General features: G+C 36.9%; 3 protein-coding genes across 5 annotated transcripts; all 3 read right to left on the bottom strand.

The window, feature by feature from the left end:
• Nucleotides 1-1,466: 1,466 nt before the first annotated feature.
• On the bottom strand, nucleotides 1,467-7,988 carry LOC121510773. The gene is made up of 9 exons (XM_041788992.1): nucleotides 7,943-7,988; nucleotides 4,695-4,868; nucleotides 3,019-3,318; nucleotides 2,801-2,834; nucleotides 2,607-2,698; nucleotides 2,473-2,504; nucleotides 2,172-2,228; nucleotides 1,853-1,910; nucleotides 1,467-1,724 (listed from the first exon to the last, which is right to left on the bottom strand). Exons 1-9 carry the CDS (start codon nucleotides 7,986-7,988, stop codon nucleotides 1,720-1,722), a joined length of 798 nt encoding a protein of 265 aa, XP_041644926.1. The 3' UTR covers nucleotides 1,467-1,719.
• Nucleotides 7,989-9,767: 1,779 nt separating this feature from the next.
• On the bottom strand, nucleotides 9,768-18,523 carry LOC121510764. Of its 3 annotated transcripts, XR_005991988.1 has the most exons (11): nucleotides 17,853-18,523; nucleotides 17,330-17,647; nucleotides 16,500-16,799; nucleotides 16,278-16,311; nucleotides 16,082-16,173; nucleotides 15,945-15,976; nucleotides 14,718-14,774; nucleotides 14,400-14,457; nucleotides 12,003-12,264; nucleotides 11,654-11,868; nucleotides 9,768-10,957 (listed from the first exon to the last, which is right to left on the bottom strand). XR_005991988.1 is itself a non-coding variant. In XM_041788984.1 (9 exons), the coding sequence occupies exons 1-9, from the start codon at nucleotides 17,896-17,898 to the stop codon at nucleotides 14,269-14,271; spliced, it is 942 nt and encodes a 313-aa protein (XP_041644918.1). In that variant the 5' UTR covers nucleotides 17,899-18,523; the 3' UTR covers nucleotides 12,144-14,268. The 3 variants fall into 3 exon arrangements, 2 of the variants coding, with proteins under 2 accessions (XP_041644918.1, XP_041644916.1); XM_041788984.1 differs by lacking the exons at nucleotides 9,768-10,957; nucleotides 11,654-11,868 and having other exon boundaries at nucleotides 12,144-14,273; XM_041788982.1 differs by lacking the exons at nucleotides 9,768-10,957; nucleotides 11,654-11,868 and having other exon boundaries at nucleotides 12,144-14,457.
• Nucleotides 18,524-19,759: 1,236 nt separating this feature from the next.
• LOC121511275 lies at nucleotides 19,760-26,413 on the bottom strand. Its single transcript, XM_041789877.1, has 8 exons — nucleotides 25,812-26,413; nucleotides 25,392-25,721; nucleotides 25,065-25,185; nucleotides 23,818-23,909; nucleotides 23,690-23,724; nucleotides 22,102-22,179; nucleotides 21,937-22,008; nucleotides 19,760-21,818 (listed from the first exon to the last, which is right to left on the bottom strand). Exons 2-8 carry the CDS (start codon nucleotides 25,687-25,689, stop codon nucleotides 21,762-21,764), a joined length of 753 nt encoding a protein of 250 aa, XP_041645811.1. The 5' UTR covers nucleotides 25,690-25,721; nucleotides 25,812-26,413; the 3' UTR covers nucleotides 19,760-21,761.
• Between the last annotated feature and the right edge of the window lie 517 nt (nucleotides 26,414-26,930).

The raw sequence follows: 26,930 nt of genomic DNA, 5'->3' as shown, positions 1-26,930 counted from the left end.
CATAAGTGCTTCTGATTTGTTGACAAAAATGTGTTTATCCACTTAAAACTTTAAAACACAAAAAAACAGTGCTGACGGTTTCCAAGTTGAACAGACCATAAATTGCCTCTATAAAATATGTTGGAATAGAAACAACTAGAAACATCAGTGATGGAAAGAAACACTTTGAACATGTAGAAATGTAAAATTATGATTATCAGTCTCCCATGATTTGTTGTAGCTTGTTGGTAAATCAGACTGAACTGTGTCCACCTGGTTTCAAAGGTATGGACTACTCAAAGGAGTTCTTGCACAGCGGGCCAAGCCAGAGTCTCTTCAACATTATTGTTTGTCTTCTTGAAGTATTTGACCTCTGGTCCTGTTTGAGACGACACATTTCTGAACTCTAGAAGTGTGAACTTACACACAATTGCAGTGTGCTTCTACCACGCTGTGGTTTCACAAAGACAGTAAAGAGAATGATCAGTATTTATAAAACAGCCCCTCAGTTTGAACAGGATTTTAATTATAGCTGAAAGGGTTGTGATGTCTTCTGAAAAAATAAAAAGAACTGCTTTCTTGGACTGGGGATACCATTGGTAGATGGAAAGAACGCTTTGGGGAACTCCTGAATCCACAGCGCATCCTCCTCCAAGGAGGCAGAGTCTGAGGATCTCGGGGAAGACTCATCTATATCCTTGGGTGCCTTGGATGCCTCCTGGTCATGTCCGACTAGAAGAAGACCCAAGGGTAGGCCAAGGACTCGCTGGAAGGATTATTTATCTTATCTTGCTATTATTAAGTTATGTTATTTTAACATGCTTGTAGTGATTTCAAATCAAACCAAACAAATAAGACCTTTTGGAACTATAATTCCCAAATCCATGAGATGGCACTGTTGTTCCACTGCAAAACTTAAGTCCAATCCTCTATCAACGTTGTCTTATTTCCTAGTAATACACTGCACAGAAATCAGTTTCACAGATCTGTCCAGTTTAATGAGCTTGATACATCAGAGTTGTCCGTGAGCTTTTATCAACTTTACTCAATAGAGAAATGTCAACAATGTGAACAAATTAAACACAGATGACAATAAAGATACACACTCATAATTAAGACAGTGCAGAAAAGTAAAACACACACATGCACAAAAATAAAATAATCAACATAGAAGTGAATTTAACCCACACAGAAAACAGACAAGCTCAGCATCAATACTTTGACATCCTTTATTAAATATCTACAATAAAGCAAATAAACAAATGGTGTTTTTCCTCTACTGTGTCTTTATTCAACCTACTGAAAAAAGATCATCAGCACAAACAATTCATACACAATCAACAGGAAGTACCAGAGTGCTTTACCAATGAGACAGACTAATAAATCTGTTCAATTTAGAACTTTTTATGGGCTCAGCACTTGTATGAATTTTCCTTATAAACATTTTGCAAAATACAAACTGATGGATGGAAAATAAGTTTCATTTCTAAAACCTCTAATAGCCAATTCTCTACCAAATCTTCTGATTTTACTGCAATCCCAGAATTCATGGAGCAGAGAATCTGTGAGTCCACACATTAGTCAGGAGAGACTGACTGAGACTGTGTTTGGGGTGAAAAGTTTAGGAATACTTAAATTGCACTTTAAAAAAATATTTTTAAAAATTCATTTCTGTAAAACCCTTACAAGGACATTCAAAATTTCTCTCTGACTCCTTGTGGTTTGTCATCAAAATTTACTTCAACCTGTTGGGGAAAAAAAAAGAATTAGGCTTAAAAGAATAATTAAAATGATTTTAAAAAAGACCAAAAGACTCCAGTTTTGTAAGACTGCTAACAACTGTGATGTTGAATCTAAATGTTTTCAAATGTACCTTTGGTTTTGCCTGATATAACCACAGAGCTGTATGTCACGTCGGCATCTGCCTCGATCTGGGTAAAAATAAAGAGACAGAAGAGACAGGCTTAAAACAGATCAATGAAACATTGCTCTGGTCATGGTGTATTGTTTTTAACAAGTTCAAAAAAACTGAAAACTATTTCCAATTGAACCTAATGAAAGAAAAAAATAATGAGAACAAACTTAAAGGAAAGTCATTTAGGGTAAAACATAAAGAAACATGAAGCATTAACAATAACCTGAAGAGGATCTGCTTTTAAATTCATAAAAATAAAACAAACGTTTTGTCTTACTTGTCTTGTGGGTTTACTCCTCATTGTTACAGTACTGTATGTTATTTCCTCTTCAGTCTGTCAAACAGAGAGTATGACTTTAGAAACAAGAAGTGTAGCCCACTAACCAGACTGGTTCATTTATGTTTGTAATGTTATGTTAACTGTTAGCTCAGCAGAGTTTCTGTATTTAAATTAATGTAATTTCCTACTTAAAACATTTAAACATGATATCAGGTCTAACCCTAGGGAGTGTTGTTTATGAAAGCAAAAGACCATAAAGGTCCAGTCAGTCAAATGAACAAGAATCATTCTGCTGTACCGTTGCTGCTGCTGATTCTGCTTCGGCTTTTTCTGAAGTTGAGACATCAAAAAGTTACTGAAGTAATAAATAACACAAAGTCGTGATTTAAAGTGAGAATGTGATGAAAAATAAACAACTGAGAAAACACTTACTTTGTCTTTTTAAGAGGAACCAGGTGACCAGAGTCACTATCATGATGAAGATCAACAAACTCAGAGGGACAAGGGACTTCTCCAGAGCAGGACTGAAGAATAAACACATTTAAGCAAAACCATTCAAATGAATTGAGAAAATCCAAACTACGATAAACAGATAGTGCAGCTGTATCCAAATGAAGACTACCAACCTGTGTTGTCTGTTTGGAGGTGTAGATGTTGGGTCTGTACAAACAGAAGAGAGAGGGACACACTTTGAATAATGAAAGTTAACAAGACTGCAAAAGTAACAAGAATAACAGATTTATATTCTGTTGTGCTTCTAAGAAAATCTTCTACAAATAGCTGCACTTCAACAACATTTAAGATGATATTTTATGTTTAATTCTAATTTCATCCTAATACTTACTGGTTGTAGGTCTTTCAGTGACATTTATATGAACTGGCATCTGTATGTCTCCCTTAGCACACAGATACCAGCCGCTGCTCTTGATGCTCAGTCCACTCATAGTCACACTGAATAACTCACTGGACATCGCAGTGATGGTCACTCTTGTTCTACCTATCCATCCAGATGAGCTCGTCACACAGGAGCCAACCAGCTGACACCACTTCTTTCCTCCAGAGTAATGACTGAAGCACTTGATGGTGACGTTATCTCCTTCATAGGCTGTAATATTCTGATTATCCACAGACAGTTTAGGATGATCTAAAAGAAATGAAATAATTTGCTGTATAAAAAATGGAAAACTACAGATGATTCATTGTTTAAATTGTATTACAAACAGTCAAACTGATGTACCAGAGCTTCATCAACTCCTTTTGTACTGTTTGTGCATGGAAAAAGTAATCATCAAACTTAATTCTATGCATCCATTTTCTACATCACTTGTCCTGTGTTGGGTTGCAGGGAGCTGGAGGCTATCCTACCTGTCATTGGGCAACAAATGAGGGCCAATTGCCAGTCAAACAACCACATCTACAGCCAATTTTGGGGTATCAATCAACCCAACAAGCATGACTTTGGTGGTCTGAGGAAGCACTCAGAGAACAGGATACAGAGAACATGCCAGCTCTGCACAGAACAGGCCCTGACCAGGAGGCGAAGCAGGAACCTTCTTGCTGTGAGGAAATAGCGACTACCATGCAGCCTATCAAACTCAATTGATGGTGCAAATTTGGTTAAAGCTACTGAGAGGAAGTTGTGAGTGGTATTGATTTTGGGCCTCATGGAGACAAAATGGGAAACTTCTCTTCTTGCTGGTCTTATTTTGTACATATGAGGTTATATTTTCAGTAAAAAAAAAAAAGTTCAAACTGAATCATCTTGCAATTCTAATGCAAAACTTATGATGAATGATTGTAAATTGTTTCAGGGATTAAAATAACTAAATATCACATTTTTTCTTGGATGATCTTGAATTCTTTTGGAGGCTTTAAGAAGAAATCAGTATTTGATTTTTAGTCAGCTTCACAACCAGTTAAAGATTTTCACGGGAGCTTTAAATAAAACCCATAAAAATATTTTTATTGTACATCTCATTATAAGCCTTGTAAAAATAACTAGGCAGGCTAGCAATTCATTTTTTAATTGCAGCTAATCTCAAAATTTCTATTGCTAACTTCAATTAATCTCAGCATTTGAGATTCCACTATTTTACCTCCTTTATTCTAAAAGAAAATAAGGAACTCAAAGTAGATTGAAGACTATTACATTTACTTAATCATGAGGGGAAAACAGGTATGTAATAAAGAGGAAATAAGGGAACGGTCAAGAGGTAAATGTTTGCCGTCACCAGGTGCAGGTAACTTTGGACCTGTCCACTGAGCTGTCTGTGACTTTTAAAGCTCAGTGATGGACTTATTCTACATCACTCTGGCTTCAGGGGAAGATGCTGCAGTGGTTTAACCAAAGTGTGTCAAAACAAACAATAAGGTTTGATTAATTATGATGAAGAAAAATTGACATCCGCATCTTAACTAACATTCACAGCAAACAATAAAACTGTGTAGTGTTTTTATAGCTAGTCTATAACCATCACACAAGATTTGAAATGTATTAAAAGATAATATCAGGGCTCTTACCGGTGACAGACAGGTAAAAACGTGCCCCATCATCTCCTCCTCTATTCTTCTCCACATTACACCAGTAATAACCCGCATCTGTACGGGTCAGATCTTTGATCGACACAGTGAAGACTCTTTGCTTTTTGTCATCAGAGATAGAAAACTTTGCTGAATTCTGTTGGTTTGTCTTAACTGAGTATGAACATCCAGACCAATAAAATCCTTTACACAAGTATTTCACATGGTTTTTGTATTTTGCTTCATACAGACATGGAATAGAGACTGAGCCTCCAACTCTCACAGAGATGTCATTGACTGTCGATATGCTGTGAACCCCTGCAAGTAAACAAAGCATGTCAGTTCATATAAATTTAGTTGACACTGCTTTCCACATTTTTAAGCAAATGACATTTTTCTCTTATTTTCCAAAATATTTATGCAAATGACAGAGTATTTTTCAAGTCATCAGCCATTAGAGCATAATTCAAATGTCTTTGAACAAACTTCATAAGATAGCCATTATTATTTTAAAAATAAAACCTCAAAATCCACTTTTCCACATTATTAAGCAATATGGGAAAGAAAAAGGATCTCTCTGCTGCTGAAATGTGTCAAATAGTGTAAAATATTAGTTTTTTCATGAAAAACTAATCGTGATCATCGTACTGTGAAGAAATTTGTGTCTGATTCAGAGCACAGACAGGTTCATGCAGATAAAGACATAATGAGGAAGGTTTCTGACAGACAAATTCATCAGATTAAGAGAGCAGATGCTAAAATGCCATTACAAAGCAGCAAACAGGTATTTGAAGCTGCTGGTGCCTCTGGAGTCCCACCAACCTCAAGGTGTAGGATCCTCCAGAGGCTTACAGTCGTGCATAAACCTACTATTCGGCTGCCCAATCCAATGCTCACAAGCAGAGACGGTTGCAGTGGGCCCAGAAACACATGAAGACTCATTTTCAAACAGTCTTGTTGACTGATGAGTGTCGTGCAACCCTGGATGGTCCAGATGGAGGAGTAGTGGATAGTTGGTGGATGGCCACCATGTCCCAACAAGGCTGTGACGTCAGCAAGGAGGGGGCAGAGTCATGTTCTGGGCTGGATTCATGAGGAGAGAGCTGGTAGACCCTTTAGGGTCCCTGAAGGTGTGAAAATGACCTTGGCAAAGTATATAGAGTGTCTGACTGACCACTTTCTTCCATGGTAAAAAAAAAAAAACAGAAGAGCAGCGTCTTCTGTGGCAAAATTTTCTTCATGCATGACAATACACCATCTCATGCTGCAGAGAATACCTCTGTGTCATTGGCTGCTATAGGCATAAAAGGAGAGAAACTCATGGTGTGGCCCCCATCCTCTCCTGACCTCAACCCTACTGAGAACCTTTGGAGCATCCTCAAGCTAAAGATCTATGAGGGTGGGAGGCAGTTCACATCAAAACAGCAGCTCTAGGAGGATATTCTGACATCCTGCAAATAAATTCAAGCAGAAACTCTCCAAAAACTCACAAGTTCAATGGATGTAAGAATAGTGAAGGTGATATCAAAGAAGGGCTCCTATGTTAACATGGAACTTGGCCTGTTAAGATGTTTTTGATTGAAATAGCTTTGATTTCAGTAAACATGACCTCCTAATGCTGGAAATTCAAAAAAATGACCATTTTCAGTTCTTTACAACCAATAAAATGTTTTAAAACTCTCATCTTAATAATGTGGAAAAGTGGATTTTGAGATTTTTATTAAAAAAAAAAAACAGTTATCATTGTGAAGTTTGTTCAAAAACATTTGAATTATGCTCTAATGGCTGATGACTAGAAAAATACTTTGATTGTCATTTGCATAAATATTTTGGAAAATAAGAGAAAAATGTCATTTGCTTAATAATGTGGAAAGTGGTGTATTAAGCTTTTTAGATGTTCTATTAGCTGTGGTTTCACATATTACAGGATCATATGCATGGATGATATTACTTGTGTCACCTGAATTTAACCCTCCGGTATCACTCTGGACATTTTTGTCAAAAAAGATGAATTTTTACATTTCTATTTTTATTTTAAAAAATGTTTTGTCAGTGTTTCTGCAAATGGCATGATATTTAGTAGGAACGCTGTTTTCATGACAAATTCTGAAATTTGAAATTCACCTTTTAAAGGATCAGTTCACTCTGTACACATTTACTACACTAATACAACATACATGGAAAAATATAAATAAAAACTTAGATACTCCCCCCCCCCCTTTTTTTTAATCAGTTCTTAACAAAAAAATTGAACCCTTTAAATGCCAATTTGACTGCAAGATTATTTTCTATAAACAATTATCAGGTGGCCAGGGGATTTTTTTTTAAGCACAGTCCTGGATTTGCTAAAAATTAGTAACACAATTGATTTTGATGCATGATTGTTTTCTTTTTTTAGTCTCCAGCTGTGAAACATTACTCCATACTAAGCCAATTGTTGACAATAATTTCCACTTATGAAAAATGCTATGAAGCTATTACAGAGTGATATATTCCACTTTTTTAAGGCTTAAATCTTTCAGTCAACTTCAGTCTTGATCAAAACAACTAAATATTCATTTACTTTCAGGATTTTAACTCTTTCGTTTGAATACACGTGTCACTATTTCATATGAAAATCTCACACATAAAATGAGGTGTTTTCTATATAATACATGATGGTGGGCTGGGGTATTTTCAAAAACAGTCACTGACACTAACAAATTCATTGTTTTATTCTGCTATAGCAGAGAGATGAATAAAAATGTTTAAAGTGGGAGTAAGTGGGACATTTTTGTTCATGAAAGACTTATTAGGGAGTAAAGTTTTAAATTGGACACAACACACAAAAAAAAAAAAAAAATAATGCACCAAAACAGTTTTTTCTGCAAATCTTTGACAAATCCAAGAATGCTTGAAAGAAATACTCCAGCCACCTGATATTAATTGTTTAGAAAATAATCAATTTTCTTTGTTTTTCATATTAAACAACCATGGCTTCTTGCAGTCAAACTAGCACTTACAGGGTTAAAATCGTTAAAAAAAAATATTGAAATATTTGGTAGTTTTGGACAGGGATGAAAATAATAAATAAAGAAGAGTGGGAAAAATATATCACTTTTTATTAATTGTTGTTTTTCTCAGTTGACATTTTCACAGACCGCTTACTAGGGTATCGCTCATGAATGATACCGGAGGGTTAATCATCTACCAGTGCTACAGGAGGCTAGTTCAAACAGGTGATTCTAAAGGTGATTTCAGAGACTTACCTGTGAGTCCAGTGAAGATGAGAAGACAGCTGATTAGAAAAGCCATGTCTCTGAGGCAGAAGCAGAAACAGAATGAGGCAGTGCACTGTTAGACTGAGGGTCTGTTTCCTAATTCTCATTATTATACAGTGCAGCAGTCACATTTGTCCTCCTTCTACTTTAAGGAAGTGGTCTTACATAGGTTTGAAGATGTGTAAATATATACACACTCAGAAGTGTTGACTGTTTTGAGTTAATCCTTTAAAACTTTGCAGTCCAGCTGAATATCAAAAATTGCAGTCTGTGTCCATTTGGTCCTAAATGAGTTGTCTGTATTTGAGGAGCAGTGAGCAGAGTCCAAAAATATTTAAAGTTCTTGTTTGTCTTCTTCAAATATCTGACTCACGCTCCTGTTTGAGACGTCACATTTATGACCCTTAGAAGTGAATTTACTAGGTTTCTTCAGCAGTGTGTTCAGTTTGAACAGGATGCTGATGAATCCATTCTCATTCAGTTGTTGCAAAAAAGAATCAAAGACTGCAAAGCAGTAAGTTTCTTACTGTTAAGGCAAACCACGATATACGTACTGTAGAGCACAGAATAAATGTATGATCAGATCTAATGCCACTTACCCACAAATGTATCTAAACGGAGCACAATAGAGTTTTATCATGCATAATTTTGCATAAACTGAAGAACATGTTTTAACAAAGTTTAAGTGATCATAACATGCTCATTCTAGTTTCTAATTCAACCTAATAAAACCTTTAGAAACTATTACTCACAAGTCCACAAGATGGCACTTTAGTTCCACTCCAACATCTAAGTACAATCCTCTATCAACCACATAACTTATTTCCTTGTAATACATTGTACAGAAATCAAAGTTTCACAGAGCTGTCCGGTTTAATGAGCTTGATACATCAGAGTGGTCTCTGATTTCACAGAGAAATGTCATATTTGGAAAATGTGGTCCATTGTCTTAGATGCCAAAAAGATGATGACAGCTTTAAGGTCTCTTGATGTTTTCTAGATGAATCAGGGTTTCAGCTGACTTTTGTCCACAGTAGTGTTGTAGTGTGATCTCTCAGTCCTCCTTGAGAAATTCATACCACAAACACTTGAAGGTCATGAGTTCAACAAAGCATTCATTGTCTCCACATACTTCTAAAATGCATTTCAGTCTGCAGTTCAGGTGACAGGAGAGGATGAAAACACTTTGGATGGAGAGCAGACAGGAAGGAGTGATATGATGATAACCCCAGCAGGGATACCTCTATGTTCCAGGAAGCTGACCTTCAGAAGTGACAGTATGCTTACATTGGCTACAAGAATTTAAGTTTTAGCATGCACTGTACAAAGAATGGTATAATTTCTGCATTCTACAGCTCAGAGTGTTAACAATGTTGTACTTGTAACAGAAAAACAAGGTAGCTATTAAAATTAACAGTGTGTGATTTAAACAGAATCAAAACATTAATACTGACAAGAACAGACTGAAAAATATCACTAAAGAAATAAAAATATTACACTCCTCACACTCTCTTCATCAGTTATATTTGTTCAGCTGCTCATAATGCAAATATCTAATCAGCCAATCACATGGCAGCAACCAGGGTACATACACACATGGACAAAATTGTTGGTACCCTTCTGTTAAGAAAGAAAAACCCACAATGGTCACTAAAATAACTTGAAACTGACAGAAGTTAGTTAGTTTAGTATATTAAGTTTATTTGTGTCAGGGTCAGAATACAAAAGTACATTAGTCTCAAAAGAGGAAAGATGCTTTGTACCAGATTTAGCTCGCTAGCTAATTTCTATCTGTAGTCCCTGGGAAGGTAAAAACAGCAATAAATAGTAATAATGAATTAACATTTACTGAAAATTAACTCGTGAAAATAAGCCACTAGTTTCGAACTGTGGTTCAACAGAATCATTATAAAAAACAAATTAATGGCCTGGTCAAAATTGATACCCCTAGAAAAGATATAGAATAATTTGACCATATGGACATGTTAAACTGAGGTGTGTCCTCAGCATCACGTGTCTTCAAATTTGATATCAGTCAGTCTGCCTGTTTAAAGGGTGAGTAGGAGTCACTGTACTGTCTGGTGTCATGGTGTGTACCACACTGAACATGGACCACAGACAAACTAAAGAGACAGTTGTCTCACTAAAGAGACAGTTGTCTCACTAAAGAGACAGTTGTCCCAGGAGATTAAAAAGAAAAAGATAGACAAGCGTGTTAAACATAAAGGTCATCTCCAAGCAGCTTGAGGTCCACATATTATTCAGAAGTTCCAGTTTCAAGTTATTTCAGTGACCATCATGTTTTTTTTTCTTTAATAGAAGGGTACCAACAATTTCGTCCACGTGTGCTGGCATCTGGACATGGTCAAGATGATCTGCTGAAGTTCAGAATGGGGAAAGAAAGGTGAAAAAAAGTTTGCAGTTCTTAGATTTATGCTTTCAAAACACAAATGTTTAATATCCATTACTGGAAAAACCCTTACAAGGGCATTCAACACTTCCCTCTGACTCCTTGTGATTTGTTATTAAGCTTTGACTTCAACTTGCCGGGGAGAAAAAAATGGACTTTAAAATAAAAAAAAAATACAAGGATTAAAAGACCTAAAGACTCCAGACTGTGAGACTGCCGCTAGCATAGCTGAAAAATGTAAGTACCTTTGGTTTTGTTTGATATAACCACCGAGCCATCAGACTCGATCTGGGTCAGAGACAGAATAGACAGGCTTTAAACAGATCAATGAAACATTGCTCTGCTCATGTCGTCTGATGAATGAACAAACAGAATAAAATTAAAGGAAGGTCGTTTAGGCAAACAAAGGAACAAAACACACTGACACAAAAAAGGACTACCTCCTAAAAAATTCTTTGAACGGCACACTGGAAAAAACAATAATCTTAAGAGGATCTGATTTTAATTCATAAAAATGAAAAAAAGGTTTGTCTTACTTGTCTTGTGGGTTTACTCCTCATTGTTACAGTACTGTATGTTATTTCCTCTTCATTCTGTCAAACAGAGAGAGAGCAGGAAAAAGAATGACTTTAGAAATGAGAAGTGTAGACCAATTACTAAACTGGTTCATTTATGTCTGTACTGACATTTATGATTTCAGATATGCCTCAAAAAATTTCTATTTCAGGGGTCTGAAAGCAAATAACCATAACGGTCCATTCTGTCACTGTCAAATCATTTGATATAAATAAGAATAAGAAGAGCTGAGAAATAAGAAATAAGAATAAGAAGAGCTGAGAAAAGCTAGTTCAGAAAAGAAAAGCCATGTCTCTGAGAGAGAAGCAGAAACGGTAGACTGAGGGTCTACTTCCTAACTCTCTTCATTATACAGTACAGTAGTCACATTTGTCCTCCCTGTGCTGTAGGGAAGTAGCCGTACATTGGCTGGAAGTGTAAATATAAATGTGAAATCATCTATATTTAGTATTTTCCGTGGTCTACTGTAAGCTGGATGTAAATTACGTGAATGTAAAAGTTGAAAAGAGAACGTGAGTGCTTCTGATGTGTTGACCAAAATGTGTTTATCCTCTTATAACGTCTAACACAAAACAATGCTGACTGTTTTCAAGTTGAACAGACCATAAAGTGCATTTATAAAATATGTTGGACTAGAAACAACTAGAAACATCAGTGATGGAAAGAAACACTTTGAACATGTAGAAATGAAAAATTATAATTATCAATCTCACATGAATTGTAGCTTGTTGGTAAATCACACTGACTCCACCTGGTTTCAAAGGTATGGACTACTCAAAGGAGTTCTTGCACAGCGGGCCAAGTCAGAATCTCTTCAAAGTTCTTGTTTGTCTTCTTGAAGTATTTGACTTCTGGGCCTGTTTGAGACGACACATTTCTGAACTCTAGAAGTGTGAACTTACACACAATTGCAGTGTGCTCCTCCACGCTGTGGTTTCACAAAGACAGTAAAGAGAATGGTCAGTATTTATGAAACAGCCCCTCAGTTTGAAGAGAATGCTAATTCTAATTACAGCTGAGAGGATTGTGATGTCTTTGGGAAAAATAAAAGGAACTGCTTACTTGGACTGGTGATATCATTGGTAGGTAATAATGCTTTTTGCAACTCCTGAATCCATCAAATGCATCCTTCGAGGAGGAGGCAGAGTCTGAGGATCTGAGGGAAGACTCATATATATCCTTGTCCAAGGTCTCTGAGGTAGGTCAAAAGCTCCTCGGTGGTAAGGCGTCACTGTAGATGAGGGTCACCCTAAGATGCTGGATGTCATAAGGCTGTCGTGGCTGACACACCTCTTCAATGTTGTGTGGATGTCTGGGACAGTACCTGTGGAGCGGCAGACCGGGGTGATGGTTCATATTTTTAAGGCAGTGGACAAGAGGGTGTGCTACACTTATTTAGGTATCACACTGCTCAGCCCCCTGCGAAAGGAGACCGATTGTCGAACCTTGGCTACAGAAGGAACAATGCAGATTCTGTCCTGGCTGTGGGACAGTGGATCAGCTCTTTACTCTTGCAGGACTCCTTAAGGAAGCATGGGCACATCAAGTCTACATGTGTTGTGTAGACTGGAAGAGGCTTATGACCTCGCCCAATGGAGGCTTATGTGGGGGGTACTGCAGGAATATGGGGTCCTGGGACTGCTGTGGCGAGCCATCAGGTCCTTTTGTAGCAAAAGCAAGAGCTGTGTCCGCATTCTGGGCACAAAGATGAACACATTCCCGGTGCATGTTGGAGATATGGGCTGCCCCGTATCTCCGATTCTGTGAATTTCATACACAGGGTCATGGAGGGTGTCTTTGGCCCAAGTGAGGGAGTTCAAGAATCTCAGGGCCTTGGTCACAGTTGACAGTAGAATGGACCGTGAGATTGACAGGCAGATTGGTTCAGCATCAGCAGTATTGCAGACCTCGTACTGTACAGTTGGAAGGCAAAACTCCTAATTTACCAGTCGATCTTGATTCCAACCCTCACGGTCATGAGCTTTGGACATTCGGAGTGGTCTTGAAGTAGAACTGCTGCCCCTTCAAATTAAAAGGAGCAGGTTAAGATGGTTCAGGCAGCTTACCAGGATGCCTCCTGGTCATGTCCGACTGGAAGAAGACCCAAGGGTAGGCCAAGGACTTGCTGGAGGGATTATTTATCTTATCTTGCTGTTATTGAGTTATAAGTTATTTTTACATGCTTGTAGTGATTTCAAATTAAACCAAACAAATAAGACCTTTTGGAACTATTATTACCAAATCCATGAGATGGCACTGTTGTTCCACTGCAAAATTGAAGTCCAATTCTCTATCAATGTTGTCTTATTTCCTAGAAATACACTGCACAGAAATCAGAGTTTCACAGATCTGTCCAGTTTAATGAGCTTCATACTTTAGAGTTGTCCATGAGTTTTTATCAACTTTATTTTATATCAACTCAATAGAGAAATGTCAACAATGTGAACAAATTACACACAGATGACAATAAAGATACACACTCATAATTAAGACAGTGCAGAAAAGTAAAACACACACACATGCACAAAAATAAAATAAAGTAATCAACATAGAAGTGAATTTAACCCACACAGAAAACAGACAAGCTCAGCTTCAATACCTTGACATCCTTTACCATTACTTAAATATCTATAATAGAGCAAATTAAACATATCATATGGTGTTTCTCTTTTACTGTGTCTTTATTCAACCTACTGAAAAAAGATCATCAGCACAAACAATTCATACACAATCAACAGGAAGTACCAGAGTGCTTTACCAACGAGACGGACTAATCAATTTGTTAAATTTAGAACTTTTTATGGGCTCAGCCCTTGTATGACTTTTCCCCATATGTCGTCAATTTTGGTCACTTTGTTTTTTTCAACGGTTATTAGCTTTTCAATATCCATATAATAAGGCAATTTATTTTTCCACTGATTTAATGAAAGAGGAAATGTACATTTCCAATGTTTTAAGATACGTTTCTTGAATATTAATGAAGAAAAAACAATAATCCAACTTTGCAGATGTTGCAATAATATTCTAAACATTTTGCAAAATACAAACTGATGGATGGAAATTAAGTTTCATTTCTAAAATCTCTAATAGCCAATTCTCTACCAAATCTTCTGATTTTACTGCAATCCACAAATTCATGGAGCAGAGAATCTGTGAGTCCACACATTAGTCAGGAGAGACTGACTGAGACTGTGTTTGGGGTGAAAAGTTTAGGAATACTTGAATTGCGTTTTAAAAGAATATTTTAAAAAATTCATTTCTGTAAAACCCTTACAAGGACATTCAAAATTTCTCTCTGACTCCTTGTGGTTTGTCATCAAATTTTACTTCAACCTTTGGGGAAAAAAAAGAATTAGGCTTAAAAGGATAATTAAAATGATTTTAAAAAAGACCAAAAGACTCCAGTTTTGTAAGACTGCTAACAACTGTGACGTTGAATCTAAATGTTTTCAAATGTACCTTTGGCTTTGTTTGGTATAACCACAGAGCTGTATGTCACGTCGGCATCTGCCTCGATCTGGGTAAAAATAAAGAGACGGAAGAGACAGGCTTAAAACAGATCAATGAAACATTGCTCTGGTCATGGTGTATTGTTTTGAACAAGTTCAAAAAAACTGAAAACTATTTCCAATTGAACCTAATGAAAGAAAAAATAATGAGAACAAACTTAAAGGAAAGTCATTTAGGGTAAAACATAAAGAAACATGAAGCATTAACAATAACCTGAAGAGGATCTGCTTTTAAATTCATAAAAATAAAACAAACGTTTTGTCTTACTTGTCTTGTGGGTTTACTCCTTATTGTTACAGTACTGTATGTTATTTCCTCTTCAGTCTGTCAAACAGAGAGTATGACTTTAGAAACAAGAAGTGTAGCCCACTAACCAGACTGGTTCATTTATGTTTGTTATGTTGTTAACTGTTGGCTCAGCAGAGTTTCTGTATTTAAATTAATGTAATTTCCTACTTAAAACATTTAAACATGATATCAGGTCTAACCAGACCCGGCAGCATGGGTGGGCATCGGGGGGGCGTGCCCACCCTGGGACTTGAAGCTGTCCATATTTGGGTTTTGTTTTTGTCATAGGAGTAGCCATCTTCTATTATTCCTATTATTATTATTATTATTCTCAATTTGTCGATCCTACAATTAAACCAGTCCAGCCAACGAACAAAGGCAATGGCAATTTTCACCGTCACTAGTGCGCAGTGAACTGAACATGGACATGTGGAATTATTTCCAAAAAAATACAAAAGTACCGAGGACAAGTGACGACACAGATGGGAGCGAGCAGGAAGCAGTGCCATACAGCTTCACTTCTCTTGGAAACATGAGCACCGAAGTCAACAGCCACACTGGAGTAAACATTCATGCTAGGAGGGTTAGCTACGGCAGCTACGGAGCACAAGGAGCAGCACCAAGCAGCGTAACTCATCTGCATGGAAGAAACGTGAGTGACGACGTCAACAACAACACACAACACACACCTCACAGATACTCCATCAATACTCCTAGTCAAATTAACTTACGTTACCTGTAGGCAGAATGGTAACACTGCTCCTTGTGCTCTTTGTGCTCCCTAGCTGCTGTAGCTACCTCTCCTAGAATGAATGTTTACTCCAGTGTTCAGTTCAGTGCTTATGTTTCTAACAGAAGTGAAGCTGTATGGCGCTGCTTCCTCCACACTGCAGCCCCCGTTGCTGTTCTTCTTGACATAAATCCTTGACTTTTGAGTTGACTAAATCGACACATAGCACTACACCACTTTTTTTTTTGTTTGTTTTTTTAGATTTTGGGATGAACTGCCTCTTTTTAGTGAGAGAAAAAATTCTCAGCACTGTAGAAGTGGCCACAATGCTACTGTTCAGCCTGAAGCAAATAAAATTTAGGTTGAAAAGGTGTGCCCCCCCCCCCCCCCCAATCTGTTTCTGCAGCCGGGTCTGAGTCTAACCCTAGGGAGTGTTGTTTGGCAAAGTCAAATGAATAGGAATCATTCTGCTGTACCTTTGTTGCTGATGATTCTGCTTTGGCTTGTTCTGGAGATGAAACATTAAAAAAAACACATTGAAGAATTCATTAACACTAAGTTGTCATGTAAAGTGAGAACATGATGAAAAATAAACAGTTGAGAAAACACTTACTTTGTCTTTTTAAGAGGAACCAGGCGACCACAGTCACTATCATGAAGAAGATCAACAAACTCAGAGGGACAAGGAACTTCTCCAGAGCAGGACTGCAGCATAAACACAATTACAGCAAAACCATATTAATGAAATAAGAAAAGTCCTGACAACTATAAACAGATTGTGCAGTTGCATCTAAATAAAGACTACCAACCTGTGTTGTCTATTTGGGGGTGTAGATGTTGGGTCTGTAAAAAAAGAAGAGAGAGGGACACACTTTGAATAATGAAAGTTAACAAGACTGCAAAACTAACAAGAATAACAGATTTATATTCTGTTCTGCTTCTAAGAAAATCTTCTACAAATGACTGTCACCAATATTCATAATAAATCATTTCATGTTTGTTATTCAATTTTACTTTACTTTATTACTTACTGATAGAAGGCCTTGCAGTAATATTTACATGAACTGGCATCTGTATGTCTCCCCTAGCACACAGATACCAGCCGCTGCTCTCGATGCTCAGTCCACTCATGTTCACGGTGAAAACCTCACTGGACTTCACAGAGATGGTCACTTTTGTTCTGCCTATCCATCCAGATGAGCTCGTCACACAGGAGCCACCCAGCCGACACCACTGACTGCTTCCAGAGTAACGACTGAAGCACTTGATGGTGACGTTATCCCCTCCATAGGATGTAATCCTCTGATCATCCACATACAGATCAGGATTATCTAAAAGAAATACAATAGTTATCCATATAAATAATGGAAAATTATAGATGACACTATAGTTTAAACTCTATTATTAATATTCAAACTAGTGGATTATATTTTTTCTATTAAATTTTCAATTGTTTTTATAGAGGAAGCAATTGTAGCTGTGGGAGCTTGTTTTTAGTGTAATCCATCTTTTTACAAACAACTTAAAATGGATCTTTTGCATTAAAAATGTTTTCATAAAAGTGCTGGTAATCAGCGCATCTGACTGCTACTCTAGCAGCAGTTTCAGTCATTAAGATTTAACTTGTTAGTCCTCTCTCTGATGAACTTGTTTTCTTCTGTAGGTCATTTCAGTTTCATTATTGGTTAAAGATTTCTCACATGAGCCTTAAATTAAAGTTATTAAAAATTCACTTTCAAAAACATCTCATTGTCAGCCTTGAAAACACGCATTTACCCACAAATGAGTAAACCCTCTCTAGTGTTTCTACAAGCTCACATAGGATTTGAAATTTGCATAAAGATAATATAAGGGCTCTTACCAGTGACAGACAGCTGAAAACGTATTCCATCATCTGCCCCATTATTTATCTCCACATTACACCAGTAATAATCCGCGTCTGTACGGGTCAGATCTTTGATCGTCACAGTGAAGACTCTTTGCTCTTTGTCATCAGAGATTGAAAACTTTGGTGAATTTTGTTGGTTTGATTTAAATGAGTATGAACAGCTATTCCAGTAATATCCTTTACACAAGTATTTTACATGGTTTTTGTATTTTGCTTCATACAAACATGGAATAGATATTGAATCTCCAGCTCTTGCTGTTACTCTCTTGACTGTCAATATGCTGTGAACTCCTGCAAAAACACATAATGTTTTAATATATACATTTAGATAAGTTTCCAATGTATTTTATGCCATTGTAGATGTTCATATTACCGACGGTTTCACATCTTACAACATCATACATACGTGTGACAACAACCATGAATTGAATCATCTACCTCTGCTATAAGAGGCTAGTTCAAACAGGTGATTCTACAGGTGATTTCTGAGACTTACCTGTGAGTCCAGTGAGGATGAGAAGACAGCTGATTAGAAAAGCCATGTCTCTGAGGGAGAAGCAGGAACAGTATGAGGCAGTGCACAGTTAGACTGAGGGTTTACTTCCTAATTCTCTTTATTATACAGTGCAGTCACTGAATTTGTCCTCTGATGTAAGGAAGTAGCCTTACAGTGGTTTAAAGATGTGTGTAAATGTAATTCCATAATAATCTATGTTGGTATTTTCCGTGGTCTGCTGTAGACTGGGTGTAAATCATGTGACTGTGAAAGCTGAAAAAAGAACACCAGGGCTCCAAAATACCAGAGCTGATTATTAGAAACAACACTTATGTTTACCCATATGAAAAGACCTTAAAATATATCAATACTATTTCCTGTTAAGACTAGAATAACTGGAAATATCTAAAGTGATGGAAAGAAACATTTTAAACATGTAGAAACTAAAAATGATGACTCAAAAACTTACGTGAAAATGTTGCTGTCTTTTGGCAGGAAACTCTGTCTATAGGTCCCAAATGAGTTACCTGGATTTTAAGGAGCAACTAGCAAGGTCGAAAGTCTCTTTTAATTTGATAAATTTAATCTTGTTAGTCTTCAAATATCTCACTTCTGGTTCCGTTTGAGACGTTGAACTTCTGACCCTTACTGCTGTGAATTGTAGCGTGCTTCTTCAGCAGTGATATTCATGATAGAGCCCTCAGTTTGAACAGGATGCTGATGAAAGTGTGTACAGCAGTTACATTTCCTGATCATTTTTTTCTCTCCTTATCTGTTCCTTAATCCTTAATCATGGTCACACTGATACGCCACACATTACAAGCTTTTTCTGTAAGCTGTACTCTACAGCATTTCAGTCACTGAACACAGTAGTCTGTAAGACTATCACTCTGGGTTTCTAACTCTCCTGCAATTAGAAATCAGGATTATAAATAAATGTGACCTTTGACAAGGAAAATAATACAACAGCTCTATTATGTAAAATTAGTGAGCGATGTGAGTGCAGAGGTACTACATTATAACTTCTATAGTTTCAATTTGCTCCTGAATATGACAGCAGTCATGGGTTACCTAGTTTGAAGTTTTTCCTCATGTGATAAACAGTACAGACATTAAACTTTATTAAAAATAAATCAGGCTAAACCACGCTTTCTCATAAATGTATGATAAAAAAGAGAATGACCATGTAGTAAACTGTTTATGTTAAGAGAGATAACCATAAAAAGTAGAGTAAAAGTAACACCGCTGTGAGGTTTTTCAGTTTTATACTACGATTGAAGCACGTACGTAGTGTGTCAAAATAGCTACCAGAACCACTTATGTACAGACAGTTTCTTTTGTTTTGGGTTGCAGAGTGACCTTAGATGTAAAATACAATAAAGTGAGAACTGGGAACTACAGATGCTGGGTTTCAAAAAGTTTCAAACACTACTGATGTGTCTGTCATTTCTTTACATTGATGCTTGCTGTTTATATTATCAGGGTTGACACTTTAAAACTTTAAATTTAAAGATTTTAATACCTTTGTAAGACCTGAACTGAGATCATTAATACCACTTTTTGCACACCAAAAATTAAAGGCATGTATTTCTTGGTACACTAGACCAGGACTGAATTTTCAGTTTTAATGCACCATTTATGAAACGTCATGGTTTAGGACAAAGAAGATTTTTGGTCATTAACGCCCAACATGATTGATGATTTCTTGCACTTTTAAAGCCTGTATTCCCTTAATAAACTGTAAACTGATGTTAACTCAGCTGATGTGCTGAGCTGATTCAAATGATTTAAAAGGAGAACAATCCTTTTGTCAGAGTACACCTATCAAAATGGGGGTGGACCATTCAAATTTTTAAGCAATTTGGTAATCCTGAGGTTTAAAGACAGGGACACGTGTTTCACAACAGTTCAACATTTATTCGATCAAAGTCATTAATATGCACGAAATTTTGAATATCTAACACTTAATTTCCTGCATTTTGGTAAGTACACATGAGACAACTCATGATTGAAATTCAGTTAGAAATCCAAGGTCATTGATTAATAAAAAAAAGAATGAGAATTCTCTCTTCCCGCTCAGACTATCAGCTGATTGTGGGCACTCACTCTCCTAAGTACTCAGCTAATCAGATTCTGCCACAACCTCATTTGACCAATCACCATGCACCTGACAGATTTTAAATCTGTCATTCTCTCTGTGCAGACGCTGCAACCCTCCTCCACCCCCGCCGCCTCCATTCAGTAAATCAGCGTCTAGTTCAGGTCCTCACAGGTCTCATGCTCATTCTGCATAGCTCAGTCTCTTCCTCCATGCCACCTCATTGGTACTCCTCATCTGATCCTGCATCTCTCAACACCACCACCAGTGTCTAGACTCCATCTGGACAACCTGGTTAAATGCTAGCACTGATGGGCAGAAACAACAGATTGTGCAACTTTGCAAAGAACATACCATAGATTTCAGGCAGAAACTTTGCATCTGCATTTCTCCATTAATCAGTACTATTGGTAAACCCCTATATCTGTCAGTGGGCCTAACCAAATTCAAACAGATTGAAAGTATCAATAATAGATTGTACTTAAGCCCTGTAATTCTACTGGATTGGAGGTACTTTGGAAAAGCTGGACCTGCCACAGTATGTCCATATTCTTGAATATCCTTCCATCCATCCAGCTGTACAAAATCTTGACTGCATGTTAGCTTCATATTGGTCAAACTTTAAAAATTTAAACACCCAGTGTGTTAAGTCCACCTCCAAAGGGGTCTAAATCAAAACAACCAGCATTACTCAACTCTGCCCATCTTTACTGTTTACGTCTTATATTGAATTGAGGACTCTGTTCATTCAATACTACACCCCATACGGTGTATTTACTTAATAGTAAATGAACATTTTAGTTTTGCTGATAGATTTCACACAAGGGAGAAGGCTGTTAAAAGTAGTTTCCCTGGTACACGCTGCATGATACTTTCAAAGCACTCTGGGATCACTTGCAGTGCGAATTAGAGGGGCACTTTCAACAGCTTTTCTCCCTTATTATGAGAAACTCGAAAACCAAAATGTTGGTTTACTGTTTAGTAAATACACCAGGTGGAGTGCTGCTTCTGTTGAACTGTTCTTAATTCAAGACAAGACATTAGCTGCCTACCTTGCCCTGCTAAGCAGTTGGCAGGGCCAAAACATTATTGTGAGGTGAGTTGGAGTGATTGAACTTAAGAACAATGCAAGAGTACGATCGTGGTCAATCACAAGTAAGTAACAAAAACCCTCATTGAGATGCAGCAACAGCAGAGCAGCTTCTAGTAGCAGTTTCCACTGCATTATGCAGTCTTTTACTCACAATCCAGCTTCTCCATGGCAATGCTATATGCTGCGACAGACGTATTAGACCACCATTCAAGTAAAGGCTGCGGTTACCTAATAGAAGAAGAAATGAAGACTGAGTGCATAAGAAAAATTCATAAAATTAATACTGAGTTAGATCTGGTACTGAAATGTAAATCTTGTCAAAACTTGTGCATGTGGAAGGACTTAATATTCACTTGAAGTAAGCCTATATCTGAATCACTTTGGGTTACATTAGCACGGTTTCAGCTTGATGGCTGGATCACTGAGAAAAACTATTTTCTTTAGAAAACCACTTCCTCTGTTAAGTCTGTTTTGCAGGTCATTTTAGCCCACAGGTCTGACTGCTGCAGTGACACAATATTTCAAACTAAAACTCAACTATGCTCATAAGTTTTAGAGCATACATTTTCATGATGTGTACATCTCAACGAAAGACAGCAAGACTGACTGAATTATCCAAAAATATATAATATGCTGTTAAAGAGCATGAGGACTCCAATTAGTGCTGCCACATTTGAAGTATAAATGTCCTCCATTCTCCTCGGCTCATTTGCAGATGCTACTTTTCTGTAGGTTTCACTGTGCTGTAGATCACACTTCCATCTGATGGTTCAACCTAATGACAAAAGGGAAGCAGAGAGATGAAAGTGTTGTGTAATTATGGACTAATAATAGTACTGGTCTGTTTAATGTATTCACAAATGGTTAGTTAAATTAGATGCCCATGAATTTACCTTGTCACATACTTGAAGATGATCCTTCATTATAATGGTGCTGTACATCACGCTTTCTTCAGGTTCATGGTTCTGGTAGGTGAAATTCACAGCCAAATTCATAGAATTTCAGGGTAAAGACACACTAGTTCAATTCTTTTAAGGTGAAAAAAAAACTTTTTTTACCTTCTCCTGGGCTGCTCCATGTTTATCATGACTGATAGTAGCATAGAGGAGTGCAGGGTCGTTCTCAGGTCGAGGGCTCTGTGATGGATGGAAATTAAATTTACAATATTGTAAGAATAATACATAATTTAAAAATAATTGACTTTAATATGTCCAATTTCCTAATCATTTTCTCAATAAAATGGACTTGTCACTCTATATTTGAAACAATTGGCTTCATATAGTGTATGAATAAACCCATGAAACTAAACCCAGCAGGACAGTTTAACACTTGGATCATTGTCTTGCTGAAAAATAAATCTTCTCCCATGCTGTAGATCTCTAGCAGACTGAAAAAGATTGTCCTCCAGGATTTTCCCACATTCACAGTCATTCATTTTACTCTCTACCTTTACAAGCCTTCCAGGGACGGTTGCTGAGAAGCATCCCTACAGCATGATACTGCCACCACTGTGCTCCACAGTAGGGATGGTGTGTTTGTGGTGATGTGCAGTGTTTGGTGTCTGCCAAACATAACATCTTGTCTGGTGGTGAAAAAGCACCATTTTGGTCTCAACAGTCCAGAGAACTTTCTTCCACTTGACCATGGAGTCTCCCACATGCCTAGTGGAGATTTAATCTGAGTTTTCATCAGCAGTGTCTTTCTCTTTGCCACACTCCCATAAAGCTTTGACAGTGAAGAACCCAGACAACAGCTGACGATGCAGAGTCTAACTTAGCTGCTGAAGCTTGTAACTCCTTCAGAGTAGTAACAGGTGACTTGGTGTCCTCTCTCACTAGTCTCCTTCTTGCATAGTAACTCAGTTTTTTGACGATGATCTGATCCAGGCAGATTTACACATGCCATATTCCTTCCATTTCTTGATGAAGTATTTAACTCAACCCCGAGGGATGTTCAGTGCCTTGCATATTTGTTTTTGTATCCACCCCCTGACTTTTCAATAGCCTTTTCTCTGTGTCACTTGGAGTATTCTTTTGTCTTCGTGGTGTAATGGTAGCCAGGAATATTGATTAACTAGTAAGTGAACCTTCCAGACACAAGTGTCTTTATACTACAATCAATAAGACACAATCATTGCACTCAGATGATCCCCATTTCACTAGTTGTGAGATTACTAACATCAGTTGGCTAGACCTTTATTGAATAAGGCTAGACTCTCTAAAAGGGGTTAGTTATGCAATCACTTATTTGACATTACGTATTTCTATTTCATTAACATTAATTTATAGAAATCTTTTTTCACTTTTACATGAAGTTTTTTTGTCAAAAAAGTCAAACTATATTGGTTGTGCTTGATTTATAAAATCACTAAAATGGTATAACATCCAAAAAGGGCGAATGCTTGCTACAGGAACTGTATGCGTTCACTTGCACAATTAGTTATGTTCCCTTGTACCAAAACTAAATAGATCTGATCATTTATAGTGAAAAAAAATAATTGAAAGTATATTTTACCAGGTAATTGAGTAAATTATTGGTCTGATGCTGTTTACTTCATGTGTTCTATAGTGAGTGTACAGATTAGAGAAAGAAGTGATGAAGATGACAGTACATGGCCAAACATCACCAGTCATAATATAAACTTACCATGCAGATGTCACCCACCACAGGTTTGGTCTTTCCTAAAACACATCAGGTTTTGAAAAAGACATGTTAATAAAACACACACTAACAAATTCCAGAGTTTGTTAAAGCAGAGTTTACAACAAACTTACTATGTTTTATCATCCTCCATCCAATCAAAGCTGCAGTAATGAACAGCAGCAGTGAGACAAGGGCAATGATGAGAATCATCACTTCAGTGGAGCTAGAAGATAAAGGATGTGCAATTCGTTACAGTGAAAAGCGATGTGTTTTGCACAAAAAATTGTTCTACGTAAAATTGTCTTCTATATGTAATTTTCTCTTTTCTGTTTCACTTACACTGCAAAACTCTAATAATAGGAAGTGTATTTGTCTGATTTCTAGTGCAAAATATCTCAGTTCACTTGTAAGCCAAATTTACCTGCAATGTCCAGATAAATATGCTATATCAAATATAAAAAGCAGAAATTTAAGTCTAAATTTCTTGTAAAATGTAATTATATTGAAATTAGGTAAACTAATTTAAAGACACTAGGAGGTACATTATTCTAGCCCTGTTTTTCTTTTTACTTATGCTGTTTGCATTCATACATTAATTTCAAATAATGATTAAATAATAATTAACTAAGTCTGAAACTGCACCTTAATGTCCTGTTTCACAAAAACAACTCAGACAGCTCATTGTACAAGTCAGAAGTAATTTGCAGCTTGTGATATCAAACATTTACCATTTTACTGTTACCACATTTCCTTTTCATTGCATAACAAGTTCCTTTGTTCCCATGTTTAAGTTCATGTTTTAGTGTTTGATTGGCCCAAAGTTCTGTATCTTCTTTTAAAATAAATGAAGGAAGTTATTCAGCCTAAGTTTATGACAGTACAAAAATCCATAATGAAACAAAAATGTTTAATGCAAAGTAGTGGAATTTAAAAATGTGAGAAAGAGAAGAAATTAATTGTGATCAACTAGAGATTGCAGATTGAGATTAATCACAACAGAAAGCTTGAATCATTTTACTTATTAAAAGCAATTTAGGACATTTTTTAAATTACCTGTTTTTGCCTTTAAAATCTGGTCTTATCAGAACAATGTGACTTGCCAATTGAATGCATGAATCTTGCTATAATTGGAATTTCTGATGTGTATACTAAACATCATGGACTGTCAAAAGCAAATTGCATTTGAGCTTGACTTGAAAAGTCTTTCTTTCACTCCAAGACAAATGATAAAGAATCATACCTTAAAGTCATGCTCAAACATGTGCTTTAGTGTTTTATAACAGATTGGTGTACAGAAAGAGCAGTACTGTATAAGGAAATATATTGAGTTGAGAAGGATAAATATGCAGATTAAATTACAAACCAGAGCTGAACTTACATCTTGTGTTTATCTTGCAGGCTCCCTCCACTTGCTGGATAACCATTGGAGTTTGTTGTTAAAGATGCATTTGTTTGAATGAACGAAGGCTGAGTAGTTGCTGGCAGTGTCCCTGTAAAGTCTGAGTAAATAAATATAAGGATTTATGTTTCTGTCAGCTGTAGGCTACATGACTAGTTTCATATTTCATGTTAAACTGTTTTTAAGGTAAATGTCATGAAAATATTCTTCAGTGCAAGATTATGACGTGTTGTCAGATTTTATCCGTCTAATCTGTCTCCATTTGGCTTTATTTTTATAATAGTTTTAGAATTGTTAGTATCTTACTTGTGTTGATGGTTATTGTGGTGCCTGCGGTTGTTGAGGTCAATTCATGAACCCTTAAATGGACTGGCATCTGAAAAGCTTCACTGTTGCACAAATACCAGCCGCTGTTTGCTGTTGTCAGTCCACTCATGGTCACATTGTAAATACCTGGGATTGTATCATTGATGATGACTGTTGCTCCACCTATTGTTCCTGTGTGTTCTGTAACACAGGTGCTTCCCAGCTGACACCAACCTTTCATGTCTACATATTTATAGTGGCACAAAACAGTCGCACTTCCTCCTTCGAACGCTGTCATTTCCTGCTGGTCCACGTACAATTTTGGAATATCTTTAAAACAGGACGACATAAAAATCAAAGCAAAGCCAGATTTTATTACAAGTTAGTGAATATATGACATTTATTTTCAAGGGACTTTACCTGTGGTGATTGACAGCAAAAATTCCTTGTTGAGATCAGCCCCCTTAATCTCCACAGCACACCAGTGATGGGTGTCATCCTTGTCAGCATCCAGATCATTTATAGTCACAGTGAAGATTCTTTGGTTTGTGTCATCTGAAACTGAAAACTTGCCCTTTTTGTCTGGCTGATTTGTCTTGACTGCTGCTAAGCAGAATGCAAAGAATCGTCCTCTACACAAATATTTCACATGTCCTGTGCGAGAAGCCCCATAAAGACATGGTATGGAGATGGAGCTCCCTGCTTTGACTGACACCTTACTCACCGTTGTAATTTGACAGTGAAATCCTGAAAAACAACAGCATCAGCTTTTTTAGTGTTCAAGTGGATTATGTATTTAGCAGGTGGCTGCAGGTTACTGTGTGCTAACGTGTTGCAAGTATCAAGATTTAGCTTTATTTAGATTTATTTTACACGGTGTATTCACCAAAAATTCAGTTACCAGCCATTTTAACACAACAGTGAGCTATTTACACAATATTCTAAATTATACATGCATACGAAAACCTCTACTTGCCAATGAGTCCAGTCAGTATTACGCAAGAGAAAAATGGAGAAGTCATGTCTGCACCAGTGTTGTCAGAATATGAGAATTTTTATTATTACGGCACGCCTTTCTAACCTGGTCTCTTCCTCTTTTTGAATGCTGTTCCTCACCTTTTGCATAGCTGGCTGTTTGCAAGGCTGCAAATTGTAGCTACATTTCAACAGAGTGTTCTTTATTTCCTGTAAAATTTGAATATTTTATATACTCACAACTCATAGGCTGGCATTTGGCAACTTTAAAGGTGAACTTTACCAGCAATAAATATTAACATAAAATTAGGAATGAAGTAGCTGACAATAGAAACCTTACTGTTAGTTCTGCAAGAGACATATTTATGCACAAATACATGATAAAGCCTACTTGAAAAGTAAAGCTTGAAAAAACAGTCCAACTAGTGAATAAGAATGTGAGAATAAGGGCTCATCAAGGCTCCCTTAAGGAGGGGAAAAGGGGAAAGCTTTTGGGGCCCAGTCTCATTGGGGATCGGTTTGCCCAGAATCAAATGTTTTAGTCACAAGTACGCAGGTAGCTGT

Source organism: Cheilinus undulatus, linkage group 6, assembly GCF_018320785.1.
Source record: "Cheilinus undulatus linkage group 6, ASM1832078v1, whole genome shotgun sequence".
Taxonomy (NCBI): domain Eukaryota; kingdom Metazoa; phylum Chordata; class Actinopteri; order Labriformes; family Labridae; genus Cheilinus; species Cheilinus undulatus.
The sequence above is the reverse complement of the archived record's forward strand: the minus strand, read 5'-3'. Positions and strand labels throughout refer to the sequence as shown.